Raw genomic sequence first — 19334 nt, 5'->3', positions numbered from 1 at the left:
CCCTATAACCCTAGCGTCACCGAACCTTAAGTGTGTAGACCCTACGGGTTCGGGAACCATGTAGACATGACCAAGACACCTCTCCGGCCAATAACCAACAACGGGATCTGGATACCCATGTTGGCTCCCACATGTTCCACGATGATCTCATCGGATGAACCATGATGTCGAGGATTTAATCAATCCCGTATTCAATTCCCTTTGTCTAGCGGTATTGTACTTGCCCGAGATTCGATCGTCGGTATCCGATACCTTGTTCAATCTCATTACCGGCAAGTCTCTTTACTCGTTCCGTAACACATCATCCCATGATCAAGTCCTTGGTCACATTGCGCATATGATGATGTCCTACCGAGTGGGCCCAGAGATACCTCTCCGTCACACGGAGTGACAAATCCCAGTCTCGATTCGTGCCAACCCAACAGACACTTTCGGAGATACCCGTAGTGTACCTTTATAGCCACCCAGTTACGTTGTGACGTTTGGCACACCCAAAGTATTCCTACGGTATCCAGGAGTTGCACAATCTCATGGTCTAAGGAAATGATACTTGACATTAGAAAAGCTTTAGCAAACGAACTACACGATCTTTGTGCCAGGCTTAGGATTGGCTCTTGTCCATCACATGATTCTCCTAATGATGTGATCTCGTTATCAACGACATCCAATGTCCATGATCAGAAAACCGTAACCATCTATTGATCAACGAGCTAGTCAACTAGAGGCTTACTAGGGACATGGTGTTGTCTATGTATCCACACATGTATCTGAGTTTTCTATCAATACAATTATAGCATGGATAATAAACGATTATCATGAACAAGGAAATATAATAATAACTAATTTGTTATTGCCTCTAGAGCATATTTCCAACAGTCATGCCATATGGCCGCTTTGTCTCATAGCCAATTCTTTTTATTAGTCCTAAGTGTAGTGCATATATTCCTTGTAAATAACTTGTCACTGTTGGGGAATGTAGTAATTTTAAAAAAAATCCTATGCACTCGCAAGATCATGGTGATGCATAGCAACGAGAGGGGAGAGTGTTGTCCACGTACCCTCATAGACCGTTAAGCGAAAGCGTTATAACAACGCGGTTGATGTAGTCGTACGTCTTCACGATTGACCGATCCTCAGTACCGAACGTACGGCACCTCCACGTTCAGCACATGTTCAGCTCGGTGACGTCCTGCAAACTCACGATCCAGTAGAGCTCGGAGAAGAGTTTCATCAGCACGACGGCGTGGTGATGATGTTGATGAAGCTACCGACGCAGAGCTTCGCCTAAGAACTGCTACGATATGACCGAGGTGGATTATGGTGGAGGTGGGCACCGCACACGGCTAAGAGATCAAAATATCAATTATTGTGTCTATGGGGTGCCCCTGCCCCCGTATATAAAGGAGCTAGGGAGGAGGCGGCCGGCCAAGGAGGAGGGCGCGCCAGGGGGGGTCCTACTCCCCCTCTTTTCCTAGTTGGAGTATGAGAGGAGAAGGAAGGGAGAGGGGAAGAGAAGGAAAGGAGCCCCCCTCCTTGTCCAATTCGGACTAGAGGGGGAGGGGGCGCGCGGCTGCCCTTGGCCGCCCCTCCTCTTCTCCCACTAAGGCCCATTAGGCCCAATATACTCCCCGGGGGGTTCTGGTAACCCTCGGTACTCCGGTAAATGTTTGAAACCTCCCGAAACACTTTCGGTGTCTGAACATAGTCATCCAATATATTGATCTTTACGTCTCGACCATTTCGAGACTCCTCGTCATGTCCGTGATCATATCCGGGACTCCGAACTACCTTCGGTACATCAAAACACAAAAACTCATAATATCGATTGCCACAAAACTTTAAGCGTGCAGACTCTGCGGGTTCGAGAACTATGTAGATATGACCGAGACACGTCTTCAGTCAATAACCAATAGCGGAACTTGGATGCTCATATTGGTTCCTACATATTCTACAAAGATCTTTATCGGTCAAACAGCATAACAACATACGTTGTTCCCTTTGTCATCGGTTTGTTACTTGCCCGAGATTCGATCGTCGGTATCTCAACACCTAGTTCAATCTCGTTACCGACAAGTCTCTTTACTCGTTCCGTAATGCATCATCCCGCAACTAACTCGTTAGTTGCATTTCTTGCAAGGCTTATAGTGATGTGCATTACCGAGAGGGCCCAGAGATACCTCTCCAACAATTGGAGTGACAAATCCTATTCTTGATCTATGCCAACTCCACGAACACCATCGGAGACACCTGTAGAGCACCTTTATAATCACCCAGTTACGTTGTGATGTTTGGTAGCACACAAAGTGTTCCTCCGATATTCGGGAGTTGCACAATCTCATAGTCATAGGAACATGTATAAGTCATGAAGAAAGCAATAACAGTAAACTTAAACGATCAAGTGCTAAGCTAACAAAATGGGTCAAGTCAATCACATCATTCTCCTAATGATGTGATCCCGTTGATCAAATAACAACTCATGTCTATGGCTAGGAAACTCAACCATCTTTGATCAACGAGCTAGTCAAGTAGAGGCATACTAGTGACACTTTGTTTGTCTATGTGTTCACACATGTATTATGTTTCCGGTTAATACAATTCTAGCATGAATAATAAACATTTATCATGATATGAGGAAATAAAAAATAACTTTATTATTGCCTCTAGGGCATATTTCCTTCAGTCACACCCGAGAATTATTATTCTCCTTTGAGATCTCAAACATGAAGTAAGTATATGAGGAGAAAAACTTCCATTGCCCTTGCACATAATGAATTTGGGTTTGTCATTAACCTCATCCCTTGATTTCCTAACATTGATATGTTGAGAAGATGAGTAGTATATCTTAAGCCATGCCTTAAGCCTTCTTCAGTTGTGCTATTTCTTCCCATTTGTTCCAATACACATTTTGTTTATCATAATCTCCCCACGGTAGGATATTGCCATTCTTGTGGTTAACCTCTTAGGATAAAACAACTAATTTAATATGTTTGAACTACCTGCATTGCAACTTTTATCAAAACTTCTTGGCATGATGAACCATAAAAAACTCCTACATCAAGGTTGTTAACTCTTGCACATAGTTTCTCAAAAAATTATGTGCCACTTCTCCCCAGGGTTGTTGGCAGTCCTAGGTATTTTTCTTCAAGTGCCTATGTTCTAATCCCCAAGGCTCGCTACATTTCATCTTTGATCCCTTCACTGCTATTTGGACTTAATATAGCTGATTTATCTTTGTTTACCAAATAGCCTGATCCCTTGTTGCATATTTCTAAGAAATCCCACAATCCTTAGGCTCCTTTTCTTGATGCTTGTGCAAAAACCATACAATCATCAGTAGATAACAGGTGGGATATCCCAGGGAGCATCGATATCCACTCTAATTCCCTTAGACAAATTTTGAGACCCCCCACATTCCAGATTGGATAAGCACTCGTGACACAGTGAAGAAGGCAAGGAGAGATGTCAGATCAGGTGAAATGACTCTATCTCAAGAAAATTAGACTAAAACTCATGTTCCACATGAATTAGGTTAATTTTGGTATATAGAACCCGAGTTTTAGTATAATTAGACATTAGTCATGTCTATCTTTTATTGCACTACCTTGAGTTTCCCCTTTGTTCCCCTTACAATGTAGTGAATACATTCATAGGTAATAATCACATTATTTTTCCCAATCTAAACCACTTAATTTTCCAATCTAAGCCCCCACCTAGTCTTCACATAGCTTTGCCACTTGGATGTTTAATGCACAATTCCACACCACATATATTAGCTATATGGACTATGCAAAAGGTAAAAAAAAAGAGGGGGAATTGCACATCTCGAAGATGGTGATCATGCCTTCAAAGGGACAGCCAAAGCAACGTCATGGACATGAGTGTTCAACAACAATAATACGCCACGACCACAATGACGACGTCCATCAAGATGACGTCAACATCGATGGCAATCTACATGCAGTATGAAGGTTGGGAGTTGAGACTGCCATTCTAGGCCAACATCGGGATGGCGACCATACTAGCTAGCGATGCCACCTTCGGAGACCCCCCGACACGTCGTAGGGTATTGCCATTCTCGACTACCTTCCTTGTGCAAATATGCTAGCATAGCGTGTTTAGAATTATAGTCACAAAAACTAAAAAAAGGAAGTAATTATAAGTGAAAATGAGCCATGGAATTGTGTGTTTACAAGAGAAAAAATGTTTTTATTTGCAAGCACGTGATCTATAACTGTGGACATTACTATGAATGGTGCGTTTTAATCACCATTCTGTCAATTTTATTTGTGCATGCCAAGTTTGAATTTATTTCCTCATAAAATCTAGCAAACTATAGTGCACTCAAACATAAAAATAACAACATTCTTATTTAAAAAAATGTAGAGCATACTTTTTTGGGGGTTACCAAGGGTTGAAAATTATTATTATTATGTAATACACTATAATTGTACATTGCATCACATGTTTTTGGGAAAAGCCATAATCACAAAAAAAATGGGGCATCTCACAACTGAATCTGAGTTGAGGTCTAAATTAACGAAACAATACCATTCATGCACTTCACATGAGACACATGAAAATAGGATTATATCTCCATCGCGCTATCTGCACAAAGAGTCAATGACAAGGTTCCCTTTAATCAAAGCATTCCAATTTAAATTTAAGAGGATGATAATCATTAGGGAAAAATTACGTGGTGTTCATAGTAGGATTGAATCCTATGGATTTATGTTTATTTTAAAGAATCCTATGGATTTCTTTTATTTCCCTAGAATTTTTCTACTACATTTCATTGTGAATTTCACCTCCACTCAAACCTCTTGAAAAATCATCTTTTTCATGTAATACAATCAAACATAAAAAATTAAGTAGGATTAATATAGACATGACACGACAATTATGTATTTTTTTTTACCATTTCTACAGTCTAAGAATCATACAAATCAAAGAAATCCTAAAAACGATAAGGTGCAATGGTATCTAGTCGGAACTAGAGCTTCGAGTCTTCTTGAAGAGTTACTTTGTTCTCAAATAATAAGACTAAGAGTACGTTGACAATGAGTCCCTATTTTTTCTGTAACCACCACTTTAAACCCTAGTGTGGCTCCGAAGATCTAATCCCTCTCTTCCACCTTCGGCCACCGCTTTGGTGCCGTGGGGAGGATGTGGCGATTTCTCGGCCTTTATTCTCGTGCATGCAAGAACCTTTCTTATGTTTGATTATGCTTTGATAATAATGTTATTTTCAACAAATATCTCCTAGCTGCAATCCTCTATCTCGGCGGCACTTGCTTCGGTCACCAAAGATCATGAGAGTTTGTGTCCGTGTCGACCACTACAGACATGCATAGGATGCTCACTTGCAATTAACTACTCTTCCCATAATGTAAGAGTGTCAAAAACGAGAGCGGCGGTAGAGCACACGAGCTCGCCTGCTCCCGCTACTTGTACCAATGGGACAAAGACGTGTTGGTATGCGTATTAAATGCAACAGTAGAGAGCAGAGAAAGATATGCAACGTCCAACACTATCAAACGGTGACAGCGCCGTCTGAAATGACGACACCACGGCGGTGCAAAATTCTAACCTGGAAAGTAAAAAAAACTCATTGTCATGATGTGTTTGTGTTTTTGTGTACGCCACATATAAAACTGTAAAAAAAAGATCATTTTGATGGTATACATCTATATGTATCGTGTACTTTTTCAGAATTTTGAGATGTGAATCTCAAAAAAGAAATTGATATGTGAAAGTACAATTTTAGAAATAAAAATGGGCTTGAAGGAACCCATCATACGGATGCCCTTTTCGTGGTGATTTTTTTTGTCGAACTTGGAGAGCTTTATTCAACAAAACCACGATGAATTCAGAAAGAATGTCCATCGTGTACTTGAACGGAAGTTTCACCGTGTATTAAAAAATGGCCATGATGAATTCAAAAAGGTTCATCATGCACTTTTTGTTCAATGGATATTTTCTAAAGCAATTTACGATCTATTAGAAAAATGTTCATCACATTACAAGAAATATTCTAACTTGTTTAGAAAACTAATTCTATTTTTAAATGTGGGAACAAGTCTAGTTTAACATCATGATTAGTGTGTTTTTAAAATACGGGAACGCCATAAAATGGTAGTAACACTTTTCTGGAACAATGTTTATCGTGTTTTCAGAAAAGAGCACCATGATTTCAAAAAATCATCATGTTTTAAAAATGTACCACATTTTTAAAAATATGAGAAGACTTTTATTTTTACATCATGATTAACGTGTTTTTAAAATATGGGAACACTACAAAAATGTTAATGGTATTTTTAGAAAATCACATCAAGATTAAAAAATATTCATCATTTTTAATGAATTGTTCATTTTTCTTAACATGATAACACTTTTATATTTACATGATTTTTTTATAAATATAATATTTTTAATTGCTCAATGATTAAGGTTGTAGTGCAACTAATACTTTCTAAAACACGATGTTATTTTGGGAAACAAATGAAACAATAATAATACACGATGAGTATTTTTAAAATATATGATGAATATATTTTCAAGTACACGATGAACATCTCGCTGTTGAGGGACGGCGGAGATGCATGGCGGCTGGATCTGGTCATCCTAGGTCGGATCCGGCGTGGCTTCACCTAAGCGGGAGCGGTGCGAGATGAGCTACTGCGTGCAGCGTCCGCAACGGTTCCTTGGTTGAGCTGCGAGCTCCGAAGGGCAGCGTGGTTGGGGATCAAATGGTGGACGGTGCAGCGTGGGAGTGTGTGTGCTGGGAGGCGCATGCGCGCAAGGGGCTGGGCGCTCTCCTGTTGCTCTGTTGGCCGGGTGGCGCAGCTGGGTGCGTGGGTCTGGTGAGGTGGCTCTGGTCCCCTAGGTAGGGTTGGCGTGTACGAGCAGAGCAGCCTCGAGTGTCGATTGCGGTTTGCTCGGGTGATGAAGAGGTGGCTCGCCTGGTGTGGGGCCTCGGGGTCGGTGTGTGTTGATGGTGCCATGTTGTTGGTTTGTTGTAACAGTTTTCACCCGGGTTTTCTTTAATTAATCAGGCAACTCTTTTCTACACTTTAATGAATCGAGCCCTAAGGGACCTTGTTTTAAAAAGACAAAACATTTAACGAATTTTCCAATACACGACTAATATTATGAACATGTGTATAAGGACCTTTTTTTTTATTATACATGAATATTCTTGTAGAAAAAGTGTTCCCATACCGTGGAAGTACATAGCTACACTCTCCTGAGGCTATGACTCGACGGCGACCACATGACGGATGAAGTCCTCTAGCAACCTAACGACGTTACAACGCTTGGTGGGCCAATAAATGCATTACAGCAGCGTACTATGTCCCACCAGCATTTGGCGTGTCAGATCTTTGTGGCGTGTACGGTGTAGGATACTATGAGCAGGCGAGGACATGCACTCCTTTGAATTTTCGTGTCAAAAACGCTCTTCAAAAGAATGCTCTCTTATATTATGGGAAAGAAGGCGTAGTCAATCATTTTTATCTCACAAGAAGTTACTTTTTTCAAAAGGAATTCTAGAAACAAATCAACGTCTTACTTTAGGAGAGGGATTCAAACGAGTCAAGTCGTGAGAGTCTCACAGATCTCGCACATCCAGGCCACAGGTTGAGGCCTTTCTGCCCACTCCACCCAGCAGCACAGCTCAGCAGAGGCCCGGTCCGAAACGGCAAAAATCCCCTCCTCCGACAGAGAGCTTTTTTATGGTACGCTATACTGCTAGAAGAAAGGAGGAGTATATATTTAATTTCACCGTTGATTTTTTGAGGGTAGTTTAGACCCTAATTTTCACATTAAAACTCTTCGTTTGTATCTATTAAGAGAAAACGCCGCCGCCTAGCAATCTCACCTCACGCCACGGCCCCAAGCAGTCACGCTTCACCTCAATCCCAACTCGTCGTCCCCGTGCGCCCAGCCAGCCGTCCAACTCCCCTCGGCCCCCTTGCTGCGGCCGCTGCCGCTGCCACTGCGTTAGTTGCCTCCGTCCAATCGCCATGCTTCTCTTGTAGACCTTGCAAGCTCGCACATATCGGTGACCTTGAGGCAGGCCTCGACATCCGCTGCCTTCTTATGGATTAGAAGTTCAGTTATCCATGATTGGGTATATCCGTATTGTTGGGGAACGTTGTAGAAAACAAAAATTTTCCTACGGTTTCACCAAGATCCATCTAGGAGTTCATCTAGCAACGAGTGATTGGATTGCATCTACATACCTTTGTAGATCACGCGCGGAAGCGTTCAAAGAACGGGGATGAGGAAGGCGTACTCGACGTGATCCAAATCACCGGAGATCCTAGCGCCGAACGGACGGCACCTCCGCGTTCAACACACGTACGGTCAGCGTAACGTCTCCTCCTTCTTGGTCCAGCAAGGGGGAAGGAGAGGTTGAGGAAGATGGCTCCAGCAGCAGCACGACGGCGTGGGGGGGATGGAGCTGCAGTACTCCGGCAGGGCTTCGCCAAGCACTATGGAGGAGGAGGAGGTGTTGGAGAGGGAAAGGGAGGCACCAAAGGCAAAAGGTAAGAAGTCCTCCATCTCCCCACTATATATAGGAGGGCCAAGGGGGGGGGGGGAGGGCGCCGGCCCTAGGAGATCTAATCTCCTAGGGGGGTGCGGCCAAGGGGAGGAATCCCTCCTCCCCAATGCACCTAGGGGTGCCTTCCCCCTTTGGGACTCTTCCCTCCTTGAAACCCTAGGCGCATGGGCATCTTGGGGCTGGTGCCCTTGGCCCATGTAGGCCAAGGCGCACCCCCTACAGCCCATGTGCCCCCCCGGGACAGGTGGCCCTATCCGGTGGACCCCCGGGACCCTTTCGGTGGTCCCAGTACAATACCGGTGACCCCGAAACTTGTCCCGATGCCCGAAATAGCACTTCCTATATATAATTCTTTACCTCCGGACCATTCCGGAACTCCTCGTGACGTCCAGGATCTCATCCGGGACTCCGAACAACATTCGGGTTACTGCATATACATATCCCTACAACCCTAGCGTCACTGAACCTTAAGTGTGTAGACCCTACGGGTTCGGAAGACATGTAGACATGACCGAGATCGCTCTCCGGTCAATAACCAACAGCGGGATCTGGATACCCATGTTGGTTCCCACATGCTCCTCGATGATCTCATCGGATGAACCACGATGTAGAGGATTCAAGCAACCCCGTATACAATTCCCTTTGTCAATCGGTATGTTACTTGCCCGGGATTCGATCGTCGATATCCCAATACCTCGTTCAATCTCGTTACCGGCAAGTCACTTTACTCGTACCGTAATGCATGATCCCGTTACTAGACACTTGGTCACTTTGAACTCATTATGATGATGCATTACCGAGTGGGCCCAGTGATACCTCTCCGTCGTACGGAGTGACAAATCCCAATCTTGATCCGTGTCAACCCAACAGACACTTTCGGAGATACCCGTAGTATACCTTTATAGTCACCCAGTTACATTGTGACGTTTGGTATACCCAAAGCACTCCTACGGTATCCGGGAGTTACACGATCTCATGGTCTAAGGAAAGGATACTTGACATTGGAAAACTCTAGCAAACGAACTATACGATCTTGTGCTATGTTTAGGATTGGGTCTTGTCCATCACATCATTCTCCTAATGATGTGATCTCGTTATCAATGACATCCAATGTCCATAGTCAGGAAACCATGACTATCTGTTGATTAACAAACTAGTCAACTAGAGGCTTACCAGGGACATGTTGGTGTCTATTATTCACACATGTATTACGATTTCCGGATAACACAACTATAACATGAATAAAGACAATTATCATGAACAAGGAAATGTAATAATAATGCTTTTATTATTGCCTCTAGGGCATATTTCCAACACGTATATGTGATATGCTTGCATCATAAAATTTTCTTGCAGGTGTTAACTCCCGCTCCTAGGAAATAACCGAGCATCACTCGATTGCCAACAGACTGAACTAATATACTTTACAACTTAAAACCTGAATTTGCGTTGGACATGGACAACTCTGCGAAGGTGAATACTAAACTATCCGTGAGCACCTGTCGCCTACATACTGCTGCCTGGGAGCCGAGGCGGGGGATGATGTATTTCTGTATGGCCTTCTCTTCGACGGCGGCAAGCTCTTCAGCGGCGTCCGGTGTTTTTGCCACCACCGCCATGAATCAGGCCACGATGAGCAGCCTAAGCCAGCTCTCCTCACATACGGCCAGGCGATGAAGAGGAGGACGGGTAGAAGACGTCAGGTGAGACCTGCTCCAAGCCACCGAGCGTCTGGTCGACGAGCACGGGTTGATCGAGGAAGGGACGGGAGATGGGCCCGCGGAGATGCATGTGTGCGACGGCGGAACAGAATGAGAGGGAGAACGAGTGGGTCGCAACAATCCATCGGACGAGCTGAAAATATCTTCCCAAATTGCCCTTGGATCTCGTATACTGCTCGGATTAAACAACCAGTGCACGCTGTACTGCTAGCGCAATCCAATCCATCGGCCTTTGGGACGTTAGATCTTCAGGAATAAAAGGCCAATATTCATTTCACGGTACCATAAAAGAGCTCCCGGCAGAACCACCCCCACCGGCTGCGCGACCCCGCGTCGCTCGCCGGCGTTGACTCCCACGCCACTGCCGACCCACCAACCAGCGCCACCAAGCCACCGCGAGCTCCTCCCCTCCGCCGCGCCCAAATGCCGCCGCCCGCCGCCCCCGTCGCCACCACCGGCTCCAGGCGCGCCGTCTACCTCCTCCTCGCAGCGCTCGCGGCGGCCCCCTTCCTCCTCCTCCTCTTCTTCAACGGCGGCGCCTCCCCGTCCGCGCTCTGCCGCTCCTCCCCCGCCCCCCGCCGCATCCCGTACCCGTCCGTCCTCTGGTCCCGCGTGCCGCCCCTCCCGGGGCTCCCCTCCTCCCCGCTCCCCGACCTCCGCGCCTCCCACTGGATCGTCTTCTCCGCGTCGCCCCACCACCAGCGCCACCGCCCGCTGGCCGCCGCCCCCGGCTGGCAGCTCCTCGCCGTCGCGGACGAGGCCACCCCGCCCGGCTGGTCCCACCCGGGCGCCGCGCTGCTCACCCTCGCCGACCAGGCCCGCCTCGGCTTCCGCTCCGTCGAGTTCCTGCCCGCCCGCGGCCACGCCCGCAAGGCCGCCGCGTACCTCTTCGCCGTGCAGCGCGGCGCGCGCGTCGTCTACGACGCCGACGCCCGCAACGCCGTGACCGGCAACAACCTCACCAGGCACTTCGATGTCGATCTGGACCAGCGCCAGGGGGGCGGCTCCGTTCTGCTGCAGTACAGCCACGCCGATCCCAACCGCACGGTGGTGAACCCGTACGTGCACTTCGGGCAGCCGTCGGTCTGGCCGCGGGGGCTGCCGCTGGAGAAGGCCGGGGAGGTGGGCGCCGAGGAATTCTACACGATGGTGTACGGCGGTGGGCAGTTCATACAGCAGGGGCTGTGCAATGGCCTTCCAGATGTTGACGCTGTGTTCTACCTCACACGAAAGTCACTGGAAATGGAGGCTTTCGATGTTCAGTTTGATGCAGACGCACCCAAGGTAGCATTGCCACAGGGCGTGATGGCGCCAGTCAACTCACTGAACACAATGTTCCATGCACCGGCGTTCTGGGGTCTTGCATTGCCGGTCTCGGTGAGTCCGATGGCGTCCGATGTTATCCGTGGGTATTGGGCGCAGAGGATACTATGGGAGATTGGGGGCCAACTAGTTGTGTACCCACCGACTGTGCATCGCACTGATAATGTGCATGCTCATCCATTCGACGAGGAGAAGGATATCCATGTCAATGTAGGGAGGCTGATAAATTTCCTGATGGAGTGGCGGTCGACGAAACCGACACTCTTTGAGCGGATTCTTGATTTGAGTTATGCGATGACGGAGGAGGGTTTCTGGTGGGAGAAGGATTTGCATTTCATGGCTGCGTGGCTGCAAGATCTGGTCGCTGTCGGGTACAGGCAGCCAAGGTTGATGTCATTGGAGATCGACCGCCCGAGAGCGGCCATTGGTCATGGGGATAAGCAGGAGTTTGTCCCCAAGAAGCAGCCTTCTGTCCATCTTGGGGTTGAGGAGATTGGGGAAGTAAGCACTGAGATTGGCAATCTCATAAAATGGAGGAAGCACTTTGGTGATGTTGTGCTTATAGTGCATTGCACCGGACCTGTGGACCGGACTGCACTAGAGTGGAGGCTTCTTTATGGCCGGATATTCCGGGCAGTGGTTATTCTTTCAGAGCATGGCAATTCAGATCTTGCTGTCGAATCCAGCAACTTTGCACATGCATACAAGTGAGTTCAATCAGCTTGATCTGTAACCTTGCAGTTTTCTTCATGTTTCCATAAATCCTACTGTTGCTTCATCCAGTGAGGCTTCATTTGCTTGGATACCAAAATTGTAGAATTGATTAACCACTTACTGATAAGTTCCCATCACAGGTACTTGCCCAAGGTGTTTGATCGGTTTGCAGGCGCTGAAGGATTTGTATTCCTTCAGGATCATATGGTCCTAAATTATTGGAACCTATTGGATGCTGATAAATCCAAGCTCTGGATAACCAACAAGGTGCGTACCCTTTTCCTGGTTTGTGAAATTTGTGAATTATAGAACATTCAAATATTCTGATCTGTCAAAACTAACTTCTCTGGTTCTCACCAGGTGAAGGAATCATGGTCCGATGTCCCTCTACCGGGAAATAACAATGAATGGTTTATGAACCAAGGAAATATGGTAAAAAAGGCGGTTGACAGTTTTCCAGTTCACCATCAAGCCAATTACAAAAGAAGCATAGGTGAAGATAAGATAATTCATTGCAGCAGTGAGATATTCTACATACCTCGACGGTACACCGGTGACTTCTCCTACCTCGTTAAAGTTATCGGAAACCTAGACATCCATCACACCATTGGAGTCCCCATGTTGTTCCTTGCAATGGATGTACCGAGCAATTTTGAACCCAAAGCTTTGGGAAAACTTGCTTATCGGACAAACTTGCCATCAGATACCACTTTCTCGGCGATATATACTCCTGAAGCACATGCTGTGTACCCTATGAAGGTTGAGAATGAAATTGATTTTGTAAAACTAATCAGAGTCATGGCTTCAGGAGATCCTTTTCTTCTGGAGTTGGTCTGATCCAGGAGACTAGAGTCCACTAAAATTGTATAATTTGGGTTGAGAAGGGGAAACAAAACTACGATCGTTAAAGTTATTGTTTTGTTCCTCTTCATCCTCCCTTTCAGTTGTAAGTTCAATTTAACAAGATACTTTTACCTTATCACTAGTCTCACATGATCACATTAACACCATTGTTTCCTAGTGTGAAATCTTTACCTATTGGACTGTTGCAGTTCAATGTAAAGATAACAATGAAGAATGCTAAACTTCAAATGTTATTTTGTTAAAACAGTTAAAAATGACACTCCATTCTCTGTTACTATATCTGTAGATGAACATGTGACAGCAAAGTACCAATATTCCCCAAAAAAGAACTTCTACTCATGCTTCCTTTTTACATTCACAACGAACCACCCTCTTTGTTAAAGGTCTGTATTGCATGTTACAACTTTTATAAATCACAAATTATACAAGTTTCAACTCAGCAAGGCAGAAGAATTTCTTCTTGGTCAAATGCTGGAACTGGTTGATCAGTGAAATGAGTTCACCGGTCAATTCCTTCGATCTTGTCTTCAACCTCCGAGTAGAGCTCCCTGAGCCTTTCCAAGTTATCCTCTGATGTCTCCCAGTAGCCTCTGCCATTTGCTTCTAGGAAGGTTTGAAGCAGCTTCCTGAACGAATTGGGATTTGTGTCCATCAGCCTCTTCCTCATCTCTTCATCTTCGATGAATGTGGTGTTTGCTTCCTCGTAAACCCAGTTGTCCACCTGCCCGGATGTTGCACTCCATCCAACAGTATTCGTCAGCCGCTTCTCGATCTCTCTAACTCCCTCATAGCCACTCTTCATCATCCCCTCGTACCACCTAGGGTTCAGTAGCTTTGTCCTTGCATCAAGACGCACCGTCTCCGACAATGTCCGCACCTGTGCATTTGCTGTGGTTGTGTCTGCTATGTACGATGAAGGTGCCCGCCCATCCTTCCGCAGCCCTTGCACCAGCTTCGTCGGGTCTGAGTCGAAGTAGTGGCTGACATCTGTCAGTGAGATCTCCGAGGAGTCCAGGTTTTGGAATGTGGCATCTGCTGTTGCTAGAGCAAGCTCAAACGTCTTGCGTTTCTCTAGCATGCCTACCCCTGGAGCATCACTGTCGAATGCAAAAGATTTGCGGCTCAGGTACATGTCCTGGAGCTGCTTCTCATCTGTCCATGATGCATTCTCCACTGCTAAGTTCACATTCGACGAATAAGAGCCTGATGCATTTGAGAAGATCCTTGTTGCCGCCTCTCTTACCGAGACACCGAGCTCCTCTGCCTGCTCCTGGGCATGCTTGCGCACATAGTTCATCTCAATTGGCTCATCTAGTTCAGCAACCATCTTTACTGCCCGGTCCAGCAGATTCATCTGCATTGGTCAGGTGTGTAACGTTAGTGCATGAGTTAAGTGATGAATAATTTAGTTATCTGCAAAATATACAAATCAAATGCAGAGGCGGTATTAGTTCGTACCTGGTTGATGAAAAGATCTCTGAACACACCCGAGCAGTTGACGACGACATCAATCCTAGGGCGTCCAAGCTCCTCAATGCTGACGGGCTCCACACGGTTGACACGGCCAAGCCCATCAGTAACCGGCTCCACACCAAGCATCCACATCACCTGGGCCAGCGACTCGCCGTAGGTCTTGATGTTGTCGGTGCCCCACAAGACAAGTGCAATTGTCTCAGGATACTTGCCACCATTGTCAGCCTTTTGCCGCTCCAGCAGACGTTCCACAACAATCTTGGCACTCTTCATGGCAGCTGCAGTCGGGATAGACTGCGGGTCGAGAGCATGGATGTTCTTCCCTGTTGGGAGAACCTTCGGGTTACGGATGGGATCACCACCAGGGCCTGGCTCAACATAGCTTCCCTCAAGGGCAGTCTTCAAGGCTCCCAGCTCATTGTCTGCCACAATCAGCTTCAGGCACTCTCCCAAGAATCCAAACAAGGTCCTCAGCTTATCTCTGTCCGCCCTGATGAACTTGGTTTGGGACAGGTACTCCACCCATGGCTCTGAGAGACTAAAGCCAAGGATGGAACTGAGTTTGTTTGTAACATCAACAACTTGCCCTTTGCTGTTTGTGGTCTTCTCAACAAAGGCACTTACGGCACCTCGTGAAGCTTCAGTGATCTGCTTCAGGAGTTCAACATCAGCCAGTATGCCCTTGTCACTACCCCTGTAGACATCTTCAATGGTCCTGCCCACCGTCGCAGCAAGAATGCCGGGCAGCGAGAATATGTTCTCCTCTGGGCGGTCAAGAGCAGCTATGTTCACCAATGTGGCCACAGCTTCGACGGCAGTTGGTGGCTCACCTATCACATGCAGACCACATGGCAGTAGCCGTGACTCTATCTCCATGAGCTTTCCATACACCTTCCCGACGACGAGGTCACGCTCATTGGCTGGGAGCTCCTCGCCTTCATCGGGCAAGTCAACATCCTTGTCCAGGTTACACTGTTTTGCAGTGCTGATGATTGAGCTCACAATCTGGTTGCCACGGCCCGTGTCCTTGAGAGACTGGTAAGAGGCGATGAGCTCTGACAGCTGCTTCAGCCCCTTGTACAGACCGGCATTCTCAGCTGGTGGTGTCAGGTAGCTTATAGTGTTTGCATAGCTTCGGCGCTTGGCCACTGTTGCCTCTGAAGGGTTGTTTGCTGCATAGTAGTAGATGTTGGGGATGTTACCAATCAGACTATCAGGGAAGCATGCATCACTCATCCCAACTTGTTTCCCGGGCATGAACTCAAGGGACCCGTGTGTGCCGAAGTGCAGAACAGCATCTGCCTTGAAGATCTTCTCAACAAAAGTGTAGTATGCTGCAAACCCATGGTGAGGGCTGGCAGACTTTGAGAACAGAAGCCGCATTGGGTCACCTTCATAGCCAAAAGTGGGCTGCACTCCGATGAAGATGTTGCCATACTGCTTCCCATAGACAAGGAGGTTCTCACCATCAGAGTTGAGATGCCCAGGTGGCTTGCCCCAGTTCTCCTCCAGCATGTTGGCGTAGGGGGTGAGTGCTTGGTACTCCCGCACATTCATGCGGTAAACAACATTGAGGTTGGGGCTGTTGAACTGGGCCTCCTTATCATGAATAACCTCCTCAATGAGTTCTTCAGGTGTCTCTGGAAGGCCCTCGACATTGTAGCCATCCTTCTTGAGGTCCTTGAGGACAGAATAGATGGAGCTGAAGACATTCAGGTATGCTGCAGTGCCAACATTGCCCTTGTCTGGTGGGAAGCTGAAAACGGTGATGGCTAGTTTCTTGTCCATCTACAACAAACAAGTAAAAAAGGTAATTAATTTATGGTTTAGTTTTTGCAAACCTGTGCATACAAGAACCGAGCAACATGTATAATGTTTTCGGCCATGAGGAGTTTCACTACCCCGAAAATTAATTATCAGGAATTTGACATGAAAGTGGAAAGTAGATCACATAACTGAAGTTTAAGATTCCGCAGTGAAGTATTAAATTTTGTCCTCACATGATCTTTTGTTTCATTTTGAAGGAGTAAGTAGAAGTTCAGTCAGTTAGCATTTGCTAGCTTAACCTTGCGACGTGCTGTTACTATTCATTGAACTTTGACTTGATGATAGATAGGCATAATCAGGATGCACTGGACTTTTCATCATTTATTTAACATCTCATTCTCATAGCAGATTAGCAGGCTTACGGCGTTGATATACACAACAAACTGTTCAGTGGGTGAATGGTTCAAGATACAGGAGTTAATCGATCAACTGAGCGAGTAGTTTCAGTTTTCAGCATGACAGTTACGTTAGTTGAGCTAACATTTTGATTAGTTTGTCTGTTCCTAAGGGGACTCAAATTTTCTTAAAACATTTTTTTTGACATTCAATTTTTTTCTTAAACATGGTTGAAGGTTTGATGCACAAATTGAATAAGCAGTCCCAGTTTTCAGCTTGACAGTAAACTAGTAGTAGTTGAGCTAATATGTCGATGAGTTCATCTATTTACACCTCAAGAAGAGATGGGCGTCAGAACTCAGAAGTACCTATAAGCTAGCTTTTGCTCCTTAGCATTGACAGTACAATATGGACAACAGCCGTGTGGATCGATGTGAGATGCATACCTTAGTTTTCCTCTTGAGTTCTGCCCATCTGATTGCTCTGGTGCAGAGCTGCTCCACCCTCTTGTGCAATGCATGCGACTTCCCTGCATCAAACACAAGAAACAGCATTCCCAGTTCAGCCCAAAGTACATTGATCAAGCAAATCAGAGCAACAGGCCAATGAGTTATAATGGGATGTAGAAGTGGCTTGCCTGATCTCGGGTCCCGGCCGGCGAACACGATGGGCTCCATGCCGCCGTCGAGCTCCGGAAGCGCGACCTGCAGCGCGACCTGGATGGGGTGAAGGCCCAAGGTGCTGTTGAGCCACTCCTCCGTGGTCTGGAACACGAGCGGCAGCGCGACGATGTAGGGCACGTCGAGCTTCATCAGCGACGCGATGGCCTTGGGGTGGTCCTGCCTGGCCGGCCCGCCGACGAGCGCGAACCCGGTGAGCGACACCACGGCGTTCACGAACGGCTTCTTGGTGATTGGGTCGACGAGGTATCGCTCGATGGGGCCCGAGAAGTCGAGCCCGCCGGCGAAGATGGGGATGACCTTGGCGCCCCTGGCCTCGAGCTCCATGATCACGGCGACGTAGTGGCCGTCGTCGCCGGTGACAATGTGGCTCCGCTGGAGGACGAGGCCGATGACGGGCGCCTCGGGGTTCTTGAGCCTGTCGTTGGCGTCGCGGCGGGTGCCGTACCAGTTGAGGTACTCCTTGACGTCGTCGAACATGGCGGGCGCGAGCGGGTGCCAGATGCCGGTGTCGAGGAAGAGCACGGGGTCGCTGTACTTGATGTCGGCGCCCTTGAGCGCCGGCACGTAGGAGACGGCGATCATCTTGAGGAAGTTCTGGAGGTTGTCCGGCGAGCCGCCGAGCCAGAACTGGAGGCTGAGGATGTAGAGGCGCGCGTCCTGCGCCTTGTCGGAGGGCAGGTACTTGAGCACCTTGGGCAGCGTGCGCACCAGCTTGAGCATGCTGTCGGCGAAGCCGCTCGAGTCCTTCTTGTTGCGCTTGAAGAGCTGGAAGAAGGGGCTCTTGGACTGGCCCAGCTGCGCCATGCTGAAGGACCCCAGCTTGTTGAGCCGCATGACCTCCGGCATGGACGGGAAGACGAGCACGGCGTCCATCCGGTCCCGGTGCGCCGCCACGGCGTCCCGCACCTTGAGCGCCAGCTCCTCCACGAAGATGAGCGAGCCGATGAAGACGTTGGCGGCGGCCACGTCGTCGCAGAAGGCGGCGTACGTGTCCGCGTCCCGCAGCTCCTCCACCAGGTACCCCACCACCTCGAACTCGGCGGCGCGGCGCGGGTCGGCGTTGAGCTGCATCACCGCCGCGGTGACCGAGGACTGGTACTGCGCCTCCAGCACGACGTAGACCACCCTGACCCGCGGCAGGCCGCGCTCCGCCGGCACCACGCGGCGCACGTCCGGGTTGGTCTGCGTGAACAGCCCGTTCCCGGCCACGGCGCACCGTATCGTCGCCGCCGCCGCGCGCCGCCCCCGCCGGCCGGCGAGCAGGAACGAGTGCAGCGGCGCGGGCGCGCGCGCCTTCTTCCGCGCCCCGGTGGCCGTGGCGAACGGCGCGGACACCAGCGACGACATCTTTATCCCCTCCCGGCTAAAATAATACGGGCCCTCACACCCCCCCAAGCCAATAAAAAACTACCACTAGGAGTGTATGTTATTCAACAATGGAGCGGCAATCCGACTGAGAGGGTGGCTCTCCGTTCTTGGATTCTGTTGTCGTGTCCCTCAGAGGCAGGGGAGGAGGGGGAGGAGGAGGCGAGGAGCGAGCTGGGGAGTGTGCCAGCTCGGGAATGTATAGGTTTGTTGGCAAGTATGGAGGGTGGCCGGCAAGCGGCGGCCGGGGGCATCCGGTGGCGGGAGGCGGCACACGTTGGCGGGTGACGGGGCGGTGGGGGTGCGGGGGTGAGAAAAGCGGATCGCGATCGGGGCTGCGCGCGCTGCGATTGGCCGCGCCGGATTCCCTGGGCGCGCCCCGCCGGGGGATGCCGATGAGGCGGGCGGATAGCCCGCGGTCGCTGTTCGCGGCCTGCGCGTGGCACACACCCCGGCCGCAAAGGG

The 19334-nt window shown here is 48.3% G+C and overlaps 2 protein-coding genes across 2 annotated transcripts; one reads left to right on the top strand and one right to left on the bottom strand.

Annotated features, from left to right (window-relative positions):
• The first annotated feature begins 10576 nt into the window (after positions 1 to 10576).
• Positions 10577 to 13303, top strand: LOC119353510 (probable glycosyltransferase STELLO1). Its single transcript, XM_037620130.1, has 3 exons — positions 10577 to 12314; positions 12462 to 12588; positions 12682 to 13303. Exons 1-3 carry the CDS (start codon positions 10708 to 10710, stop codon positions 13156 to 13158), a joined length of 2211 nt encoding a protein of 736 aa, XP_037476027.1. The 5' UTR covers positions 10577 to 10707; the 3' UTR covers positions 13159 to 13303.
• A 136-nt stretch (positions 13304 to 13439) lies between these two features.
• Positions 13440 to 19052, bottom strand: LOC119353509 (magnesium-chelatase subunit ChlH, chloroplastic). The gene is made up of 4 exons (XM_037620129.1): positions 17459 to 19052; positions 17268 to 17350; positions 14644 to 16446; positions 13440 to 14539 (listed from the first exon to the last, which is right to left on the bottom strand). The coding sequence occupies exons 1-4, from the start codon at positions 18849 to 18851 to the stop codon at positions 13685 to 13687; spliced, it is 4134 nt and encodes a 1377-aa protein (XP_037476026.1). The 5' UTR covers positions 18852 to 19052; the 3' UTR covers positions 13440 to 13684.
• Positions 19053 to 19334: the final 282 nt, after the last annotated feature.

The sequence above is a fragment of the Triticum dicoccoides genome, chromosome 2A, assembly GCF_002162155.2.
Source record: "Triticum dicoccoides isolate Atlit2015 ecotype Zavitan chromosome 2A, WEW_v2.0, whole genome shotgun sequence".
NCBI classification, from domain to species: domain Eukaryota; kingdom Viridiplantae; phylum Streptophyta; class Magnoliopsida; order Poales; family Poaceae; genus Triticum; species Triticum dicoccoides.
Note: the sequence above shows the minus strand (reverse complement) of the source record. Positions and strands in the feature narration are given on the sequence as shown.